Source organism: Setaria italica, chromosome VI, assembly GCF_000263155.2.
Source record: "Setaria italica strain Yugu1 chromosome VI, Setaria_italica_v2.0, whole genome shotgun sequence".
NCBI lineage: Eukaryota > Viridiplantae > Streptophyta > Magnoliopsida > Poales > Poaceae > Setaria > Setaria italica.
Window position 1 is genome coordinate 35,942,986 of NC_028455.1, and position 9,308 is coordinate 35,952,293.

The 9,308-nt window shown below is 51.1% G+C and overlaps 4 protein-coding genes across 6 annotated transcripts in view; 3 read left to right on the forward strand and 1 right to left on the reverse strand.

Moving 5' to 3' along the window:
* Positions 1-489: 489 nt before the first annotated feature.
* Positions 490-4,675, forward strand: LOC101770883 (histone-lysine N-methyltransferase SUVR4). 3 transcript variants are annotated; one of them, XM_004974219.4, is made up of 8 exons: positions 490-774; positions 1,321-1,586; positions 1,703-3,046; positions 3,468-3,733; positions 3,832-3,898; positions 3,984-4,034; positions 4,202-4,295; positions 4,382-4,675. In XM_004974219.4, the coding sequence occupies exons 2-8, from the start codon at positions 1,380-1,382 to the stop codon at positions 4,411-4,413; spliced, it is 2,061 nt and encodes a 686-aa protein (XP_004974276.1). In that variant the 5' UTR covers positions 490-774; positions 1,321-1,379; the 3' UTR covers positions 4,414-4,675. The 3 variants fall into 3 exon arrangements, with proteins under 3 accessions (XP_004974276.1, XP_004974275.1, XP_004974277.1); XM_004974218.4 differs by having other exon boundaries at positions 490-768; XM_004974220.4 differs by having other exon boundaries at positions 490-758.
* A 178-nt stretch (positions 4,676-4,853) lies between these two features.
* Positions 4,854-5,843, forward strand: LOC101771796 (protein PROTON GRADIENT REGULATION 5, chloroplastic). The gene is made up of 2 exons (XM_004974221.4): positions 4,854-5,340; positions 5,426-5,843. Exons 1-2 carry the CDS (start codon positions 4,888-4,890, stop codon positions 5,528-5,530), a joined length of 558 nt encoding a protein of 185 aa, XP_004974278.1. The 5' UTR covers positions 4,854-4,887; the 3' UTR covers positions 5,531-5,843.
* A 93-nt stretch (positions 5,844-5,936) lies between these two features.
* On the reverse strand, positions 5,937-8,313 carry LOC101762230 (exocyst complex component EXO84B). The gene is made up of 2 exons (XM_012847056.2): positions 8,143-8,313; positions 5,937-8,036 (listed from the first exon to the last, which is right to left on the reverse strand). The coding sequence occupies exons 1-2, from the start codon at positions 8,311-8,313 to the stop codon at positions 5,937-5,939; spliced, it is 2,271 nt and encodes a 756-aa protein (XP_012702510.2).
* A 665-nt stretch (positions 8,314-8,978) lies between these two features.
* Positions 8,979-9,308, forward strand: part of LOC101772204 (peroxisomal membrane protein PMP22) — a 3,989-nt gene continuing 3,659 nt past the window's right edge. Inside the window, exon 1 of the mRNA XM_004974222.3 lies at positions 8,979-9,294. Within this exon, the coding sequence (XP_004974279.1) occupies positions 9,124-9,294 (171 nt within the window). The 5' untranslated portion in view covers positions 8,979-9,123. The remainder of the gene's footprint in view (positions 9,295-9,308) is intronic.

The following is a 9,308-nucleotide window of genomic DNA, read 5'->3' on the forward strand; positions in this document are numbered from 1 at the left end:
TGATTTGTGCATCATTAAGTAACCCAAATTTACTAAAGTTATTGATTTTTCCTTTGCACAAAAACTGATTTTTTTGTCTTCTTTAAACTTGCTTCTTATTCGTCAAAATACAGTACAGACACATACGTAGATGCTCACATATACGCATGTACACTCACCCATATGCATACACACGCAACTCTACCCCCTATGAGTACCTCCGAGAGACTGAGCCGAGCCGATAGATGTCAAGATTGACGAGGTCACCACTGAAAGAATAGCACGGATTAATTCCTGAAATAAATTCAGAAAACTGGGAGCACCTGTGTCGATTCGAGGACTTGAACTTGGGTGGGCATGTTCCACTACAAGCAATCTTACCCGCTAAGCTATATTTAGTTTGCGTTGTTTCAGCTTTTTGACAATTTTGATTTGTGCATCATTAAGTTGACGTAACCAAATTTACCAAAGTCATTGGTAAACAATTTTAATCATTGGTGACTGAGAGAGAGAGAGAGAGAGAGAGAGAGGGAGAGGGAGAGAGAGAGAGAGGGAGAGGGAACCCCAGCAGCAGAAAGAAGCCAGAGAGAGAAAAACCCAGCCCTCGTCTCCTCCGCCTCTCCTTCTTCCCGGAAAGAGGAAAGAAGAGGGAAGAGGAAACGACGAATCTGTGACATCGGCGAGCGAATCATTCATGCACAGCTCTAGTAGAGGATTGAATGCCTCCCCTTCCTAATTGCAACAAATCACTCACCTTCCTTTCCGCTTCCTCCACCCAGGTCCGTTGAGGTACAGGTGCTTTTCTATTCTTCTTCTTCTTCTTTTCCCCCTCTTCTCTTAGCACTCACTAGTCTTCTTGTCTTGCGGATTCAATGCGGGTCTAGCGTTTCACGAAATCTTGCATTTAGGCACATCCATTCATTGGCACTGTTCCTCCCTGCGTCCAACTCCCTCTCTCTCTATTTTTTTTTAATTTTGGTTAAGAAAGAACTTGGCTAGGTTAAGAAGGAAGTTGGCTAGAGTACTCATGTTTTTTGGGTGCGATCTGATTTATTCTGTTTCTCGAGGGGAAATAAACTTGCAGCCGCTCAGTTCGCAGATTGGGGATTCGTATCTTCCTTTCGTTATTTGCTCCTAAAAAAATGATGCAAAAATCACGCCTTTCTCACTATTAGGACACTCTGGGGATTTCTTTCTTCCTTGGTTTTTGCATCACCTACTGCCACAACTACTGTCCTTGTACGATTGTTCCACTGTCATGTGCTGTGTGCATTATCTACACTAGTTTACTTGCCCCGATTGAGTGGATCACCATTTTCTTACCCATTCTGCCCTGCACAGGCTTACTCGGAGCAACTGGCAAGCCACAGGCGAACCATCACCCCGATCATTCATCCAACATGGGTGCCAACACGGACAGGGCCAAGAAGGCCTTGGATGCCATGAAGCTGCTTGGCTTCTCCAGGAAGCAGGCTACCCCCGTGCTCAGGCAACTCCTCAAAATCTTCAACAACAACTGGGAGCCCATCGAGGACGAGTGCTACCGCGCCCTCGCGGATGCCATCCTCGATGCGCAAGACAACAAACAAACCCCCGCATCCTCACAGGTCATGCATTCTCCTTTCTACGGAATTGTATCATTCATCTTGCCTACCTTATCAACAGATTTCCCCTTCCTTTTACTGATCCTTACTGTCGGTACATTCTTGGTCTTTTGTATCAGGGGACGCAAGCAGCCTATGAGGACTCGGAGCCTCATGGCACAACAAGGGATGATCGGCACAGCTATGCTTCTGCAGGCGAAGATGATAATGAAACCCCCTTGGTCAAGAGGCCCAGGATGGGAGTGGCTGACTTTGGACAAGAACTGCAGCCTGGACCACGGCAATCCACTGTTTCCACCCAAGGTGCTCTGCCTACTTCACCACAAACCAGCCATAGGCAGACTAGGTCTTTGACTCTAGCGCAGCAAGCTGCCGACCATGGAGATCCCTCAGCTATCAGCGATGCTCCCATATTGAAAGAACCCAAGCCTGAGCCAGAAATTAATGCGGCTGGGGTAGGATCTACAGTTCAAAATACTCATGAGCCACAACAGGTGGTCCCAATGTGCAACAATGGGGTTGGGTCTTCAGTTCAAAATACTCAGGAGGCATCTTTTATGGAGGTTGATGTGGCTTCTTCCACCAATGGTGAGGTGAAGATGTCTCTGAAATGCAACTTGGATCCTTCAAAATTCAGCATTAGTATGGAGGAGGTTTTCAAAATGGTGGAGGAGAAGTGCCTTCACTCATACAAGGTGCTACCTCCAGATTTTTCTATTGGCAAGCTGATGAGTGAGGTATGCCAGTCTGTTGCACAGTTGGGTACTATGCATTCTGATGTTCACAGCAACGATGGCAGCTTGCATAAAGAGGCTGTTGCTCCTTTTGTGAAGCCAATTGCTTGCAAGGCTGCTGTGAGTAAAAATGGTAATGGTGCTGCAGGATCATTAGTGCTCGAATCCTCAGAACCTTGTTTGCAGAATTCAATCGTTGCTTGGGATCCTGAGTTAGCAAAGCGTAGGACAACCCATGATGTTACTGATATATCCAAAGGGGAAGAGCGGGTAAGAATATCTGTAGTAAATGAATTTGGCAGTGAAACCTGTCCTCCATCCTTCTATTACATACCAAGGAATCTTGTCTTCCAAAGTGCTTACGTCAACATCTCCATTGCTCGGATTGGTGATGAAGACTGCTGTGCTGATTGTTCTGGCAACTGTTTGTCAGCGCCACTTCCATGTGCTTGTGCAAGAGCAACTGGGGGTGATTTCGTGTATACACCTGAGGGCCTGGTTAAGACAGCATTCCTTGATGAATGCACCTCCGTTAATCATTTCCCGGAAAATCATCATAGGTTCTACTGTAAAGTTTGCCCTCTTAAAAGATCTAAGAATGCAGCCTCACCGGGTCCCTGTAAAGGTCATCTTGTCAGAAAATTCATTAAAGAATGCTGGAGTAAATGTGGGTGTGGCATGCAGTGTGGGAACCGTGTGATTCAGCGTGGTATAACATGCAGATTGCAGGTATATTTCGAAGAGATTTGCAGACGTACACTGCTTTAATTCTTCTACGGCATTCCTTTCTACTCCAGCTTTCCCAAAAAACAAGTCATTTTAGGATTCAAAATTTGTCCTATAAAACATGTCATCGTAGCATTTGGACAAGTAGTGGGTTCCATGAACATTAGTTCCCTGCCAATTAAACGGTGAGTTCATGCCTAGATTTTTTTTGTTTAGTGACACCAGCTACTCTGCATGGCTGCATGCAGGAAAATTAGGTGAGCGCAAATTGACAAATTCGAGATCCTGCATGGCTGCACGCAGCGCAAATCCAAATGGCAGCCTTTTTATAGGAACAGGAATTAACAATGAGGGGTAGTAGAGTCATTCCGTTTCGTTGCATGAACATGGCTATTCCTTTATGTCACTTTATTCAATGGTATAGGTATTTTTTACACACGAGGGGAAGGGCTGGGGACTACGCACCCTGGAGGATCTCCCAAAAGGTGCATTTGTCTGTGAATATGCTGGGGAGGTACTAACAAGCACTGAATTGTATGAAAGAGCAATTGAAAATGCAAGAAATGGTAGACATATGCATCAAGTGCTCCTGGATGCTGATTGGGGTTCAGAAGGCGTACTGAGGGATGAAGAGGCTCTTGGCCTTGATGGGACGTTTTATGGGAATGTCGGGCGATTCATCAACCACAGGTAGATTTTTGGTTGTAAATGTCTTGCCATAGTTTGTGCATTCGTTCTCTGCTGTCCGCTAATATATTTTTGGTAACTAACTAAAACTATATGGCTAGATGCTATGATGCAAATTTAGTTCAGATCCCAGTTGAAGTTGAGACGCCAGATCATCATTATTATCATGTAAGTGATGTGCAGCTCTTGATGTTAATCTGTGAAAAGAGTAAGAGCACTATATGCTAATGATTTAATAATCGATGTTGTGCAGCTGGCATTTTTCACAACCAAGAAAGTGGAGGCATTTGAGGAGTTAACATGGGTACGTGTCTCATGATTTTGGTTAAGGAGGTTAATAGCAGGCACGGTTCAACATCTGAAATATTGCATGTGGAATGGGTTGTTCTTATCTTTTCCATGCATTTTGACCATCAGTTAGACGGACATGCTTAGTGTGCTGATTTAGAATGTTTGGAATTGTGATTTCAGGATTATGGCATTGATTTTGATGATGTGGATGGTCCCAGTAAAGCATTCCGATGCATGTGCGGAAGCAGATGCTGCCGTGATCCAAGGAGCTCAAGTACGTAGCCAATTTTAGTGCTTCAAGCAGTATTTCTTTTGGATGCAAATGTGGAATCATGTATGGATGATGGTTTGTTGTGGCAGGGAGGATGGGTAGAGCAGCTGGGCGAATCTAGTGGGGAAGCCTGGACTAGCGACTTTTGCTTGGTGGGGGCTTGAAGATGTGCAGCCTTACCTTAACCTTATTAGTGTAGATGGAAGGGGATGACTGAGGATAACTTTGGATGCAAATGTCTCAGCCTGAGGCTGAGGGGACCAGCAACACTAGCTACCTGTTTAGGTTTATTGGCATGTAGCAACTTATGCTGCCACGTATGCATGTTGCCTGGCATCATGCCGTGTTGCAAATGAGCAGCAACCAAACAAGCCTTTGCTTGAGCTGACTAGTAGTACTCATTAGCCTATGGAGAGAGTGGGCTGCAGGCTGACACGTGGCCTGCAGAGTCTGACGTGTCAGCAGGGCAGTGGCTCTTTGTTTCTGCCCAGTAACTCCTCATCTGCTACTGCTGGCCGAGACCACAGACCAGCACCAGACATTTGTTTGGGAAGCCGATCGATTTCTTGGGGAGAGATGGCGGGTGTGGTGTGGCATGCTCACCACCACAAAGCACTCCATCTCTTCCATCCTTGCTGGGAGTCGGACCACCACCCACCAGACCATCAACACCATTGCCTTCCTGCCTGCCTCTCTTCTTCTCTTCTCCGACGAAGACATTGTTGCGCCAGCGAACGAGGTAGCCATCGAAGGAGGAGGAGGAGGCATGGCTGCCGCTGTGTCCTTCTCCAGGGTGCAGGCCCTCCCCACGTGGTCCAGCTCCGTGTCCGGCTCCGGCGACGACCACCACTCCTACCCCATGCTGGCCATGTCGGCGCGGCCCCGGTCTAGGTCTAGCGCGCGGCCGCTTCGGTCGCCGACTCGGATGATGGGCAACGTGAACGCCGGGAAGGGGCTGTTCGCGCCGCTGGTGGTGGTGGCGCGCAACATCATCGGCCGCAAGCGCTTCAACCAGCTCAGGGGGAAGGCAATCGCGCTGCACTCGCAGGTCGGCCGGGTCTCTCTTTCTCTCTTGCTGCTGCCTGCTTGCTCTCCATGTCCATCTCTCTTGTAACGCAATCCATTCCAAGCAGGTCATCACCGAGTTCTGCAAGACCATCGGCGCCGACGCCAAGCAGCGGCAGGGCCTCATCCGCCTCGCCAAGAAGAACGGGGAGAAGCTCGGATTCCTCGCCTGAACGGGGAGAAGCTCTTTCTATATATGTATGCTATATATAAGCCAAGTACAAGTACTCCATCCATCATCAAGAGTGGGAAAAAAAGGAGCAAAAATCTGTTTAAGTAGTAGCAGCTAGTACACGCATGTCGTTGATGTGAGTCAGATGCTTCTTCCATTCAGTTTCAGATGCTTCGTAAGATGGTATCCATCTATCTGCTTGCATCTTCTTCATTCCTGCACCCATTTGCTTGTTCTTGGACAGACATTTGTTGTTAAGTACATGCACAAGATGCATTGACGGAAAAAAAAAAGGAATCATTTCATTTCATTCAGGACCTGATTGATGATGATCAATTATAGACAGTGAGTGTAGGAGTATTTATTTTATTATTCCATATGCATATGGTGTTGCACTGCGCGCATGCTCACTGCCATCTGGGCCTGCTGCTTGCCTTCTTCCTGCTCCGGCCTCTGGGAGCATCGTCCTTCTCTGCTGCCGCAAGAGGAGTTGCCTGCCGCCGCCTCCTGCTGTCGTCGTCAACGCCATCATCATTCGCTGAATTTTGAGGCGCGGCTTGGTCACTGCCCAGAGTAAGCCTATCTCCATCGTCGTCCTCAATGCTTATGAACTCGTCGCTGGACTTCCTGCTCGCCATTCCATCGTCGCCCCCAGCTGCTGACTTCCCGCTTGCCATGCCATCGGATTCGGATTCGAACTCCTCCTCAGCGTCCACTGCTGCTGCATTTCCATTCTCCTCCTCTTCTTCCTCCGCATCTCCATTGGAATTCATGTTGTGCAGCAACAGCACTTGCACGGCATGCCTTGCAGCATCGGCAGCCCAGGGTCGTTCGCCGTCGTCGCCCTCCACCTTGTCTTGTTGTGCCTTCCGAAGCAAGTCCAGCGCACTGGCTGTGATGTCGAAACCGCCAAGCCGCGCAATTTCTAGGAGGAAATGGACGTCCAGCTGGGCCTGGGCGCCATGGCCGAGCCACGAGTCCAGCGGTTTGGTAGAGAGCCAGGAGATGATCTCCTCCAGCAGCTCCTTGAGAAGTTTCTTCATTGTCCCATCGTCGCCGCCCAGGATGGCGCCATACGCGTCCTTGAGCCGCCTCACCCGAAGGAACACCACCTGGAAAGGCAGAGAGGGCATCATCTGCCCCTGCCCCTGCGCCTGTGGTGGCGCTGAATACGCCATGGTGTCTCGTATGAATTCCTGGCAGAAGCAGCTCCACACCTGACCGGCCGCTTCTTTGATCAGGCCGCCCACTTGTCTCTGTGCTGATGCTGACCATGCGCCGATGGTGGGGAGCAGGGACACCAACGTGGTGCAGTTGATGAGCACGGAGATGTGCTGATGATCCTGCTTGTTCTTGGGGTTGGGGATGATGGAGTGCGTGATGTACTCCCCGAACAAGTCGGCAACAAGCTGCACGGCTGCCGGATCATCCATCCCAAGAACACGTCGCAACGGGCAGGCGACGTCGTCCACGACCTCCCCTACGAGGGTCACGAATTTCCTTCCGCTGGCTGTCAGCATGCAGTAGCGACGATGCTCATCAGCAGCAGCAGCAAATGGTGGCATCAGGAACCTGCCGAGCACCCAGTCGTCGGAAGCCACCAGCAGCCGGACCACCTCCTTGAGATGCCTGGCGTACATGGCAAGGGCCTCCAGGATGCAGGGCGCCATGAGGCCACCCACATCTTGGGCGATGATGCCGAGAGGCCGCAGCAGGGAAGAGTAGGAGACTGCACACTCGGCGGCCTCCAGTGCCAGAGCCAGGCTCTGCCCGGCTTGTTGCGACGACGACATGGCCGACCTCACGTACTCGGAGAAGGCGACGCTGAAATCCTCCATCTCCTCCCTCGCCCACCGGAGGAGCTGAGGGGTGTGGGGGGATGGGTGCCCGTGCAGCGCCACGAAGCTCCTCGACGCCTGGACAATGGAGGAGAACACCATGCGCGCGAGCTCCTTGATGTAGCAATCATGAGATCCATGGACGACGCTCGCACGGTGCCAGTTGAAGAGCAGGTGGTTGGCCCGCTCCGCTTCGCCGAGCTTGCACAGGCCGGAGAGAGCCCTGAGGAGCTCCGGCCGTGGCGTCCGCGGGTTGCCGGCCACGGAAGCCAAGCGCTCGGCGACCCTTGCCTTCCCCTGCTGCGGCACCATCCTCTGCCGCAGGACGAGCTCCAGGGCCTGCTCCACCCGCTGCTCCGACAGAAGCACCTCCAGTTCCAGCTCACCGTCGTCTGCGTCGTCGTCCATGTCTATGTCGGGCTCCTCGTCCTTGGTACCGGAACCGGCACCATCCTCATCATCCAGGCCGCCGCAGTTGCTGCTCAGATGCTGGATGAGCCGCCTGTGTGCCATGACCTGACGTTTCAGGCGGTGGACGTGCTTGTCCAGATCACCAGCTGCGTGGAACATCCTAGCAAAGGAGAGGTAGCTGAGATAGACATTAGCGCGCAAGTCTTGCTCCGAGGCTTTCTTGATCTCCAGGAGCTCAGAGCACAGGTGTTGTATGCCCTGGAAGAATTGCTTCAAACACGTCAGGAATCCATCGATCATCCATGCACCTACTTACTTACGATTAATTCATGCCGCCGTGGCACGCATTAGTAACCGATCGGACCTTTGCAGTCATGGAGTGGAGTCCCAGGTGCAGGCGGTGGTCCTCCTCCTCCTCCTCCTCCTCCTCCTCCTCTTCTTCATCCGTGGCGGTGTCAGTCTCGTCAGGTGCGCTGCCGTCGTCGTAGTCCTCGGCTTCTGCGATTCCGCGGCGATGCCGCCTTAGAGACGCCATGGCGATAGATCGATGGAAGCAAAGCAAGAATATATGGCTTTATTTAGTAGCTTGGTTGCTGGCCGGCTGGGCCTCTTTCATGCGCGAGTTGAGACGGACGGACGGCGGCGACGGCGACTACAAGATGGATATCCAATGGCTGCCGGCGCCCGGCCGGCCATCGCGATGCATCAACATCTGGCCATCGCGATGCTACCTGAGTTGCCTTTTGCAAGGGTTAAGTTAAACTAATGCTGGATTAAGGTGTTGATGTGGCCGGTTGTTCAGGTTCAGGTGATCTCGATGCAAACAAGATGAATTAATCAAAGGGAGAGAAGCATGCAGGGCAGGCTAGGCAACCAAAAAAAGAAAAGGGCTGAACAGTAAGTAGGTGGTGGTGAATTTTCAGCAGCTAGTTGCATCGGTAAACTGCTGATGACCGCATGACGAGAAGAAAGAGGAAGACAAAGTGCTGTACTGACTGACAGGTGGGCCTCCACATTGGAGAGAGAGTGACCGAGGAAAAACAAAATAAAGTTGTTGGCTGCAGGAGGGGAATTGAGGAAGAAGAAGAGCTCTGGTCTAATGGTGATTACTTTTTTTATGAAACTTAATGGTAATTACTCCTACTCAGCAAGCACTCTGACTTCACCTACCCAGCAGGCAGGCTGCTGCCCGGTCAGGATCAGTCATTAGATTAGTCAAGATCTGACTGATTCGCATCCTGCTCCTCTCTTTCTTCATGATCCGTTCCTCGTCTTGGCTTTAGTTGACTTGCTCTTCCATCGCCTCTCCACGATTAGTTAGAGGAGGGAGGAGGAGGAAGCCAAGATGTCTGAGGTGGTGGCGATGGCGGGGCAGGCGTACATGAAGCAGCTGCAGACCCACCCGCTGCGCACCAAGGCCATCACCTCCGGCGTCCTGGCCGGCTGCAGCGACGCCGTCGCCCAGAAGATCTCCCGGCGTCACCAAGCTCCAACTCAGAGGCTCCTCCTCATCGCGGTTCGGTGCCTAGC

Bases quoted from the DNA above. Each gene is read 5' to 3' on its own strand.
- LOC101770883 (XM_004974219.4), top strand. From the start codon at position 1,380: ATGGGTGCCAACACGGACAGGGCCAAGAAGGCCTTGGATGCCATGAAG. The intron at 1,587-1,702 runs GTCATGCATTCT...CTTTTGTATCAG, and splicing joins AAACCCCCGCATCCTCACAG to GGGACGCAAGCAGCCTATGA. The intron at 3,047-3,467 runs GTATATTTCGAA...TCAATGGTATAG, and splicing joins GTATAACATGCAGATTGCAG to GTATTTTTTACACACGAGGG.
- LOC101771796 (XM_004974221.4), top strand. From the start codon at position 4,888: ATGCTCACCACCACAAAGCACTCCATCTCTTCCATCCTTGCTGGGAGT. The intron at 5,341-5,425 runs GTCGGCCGGGTC...CATTCCAAGCAG, and splicing joins CAATCGCGCTGCACTCGCAG to GTCATCACCGAGTTCTGCAA.
- LOC101762230 (XM_012847056.2), bottom strand. From the start codon at position 8,313: ATGGCGTCTCTAAGGCGGCATCGCCGCGGAATCGCAGAAGCCGAGGAC. The intron at 8,037-8,142 runs GTCCGATCGGTT...CAATTCTTCCAG, and splicing joins TCCACTCCATGACTGCAAAG to GGCATACAACACCTGTGCTC.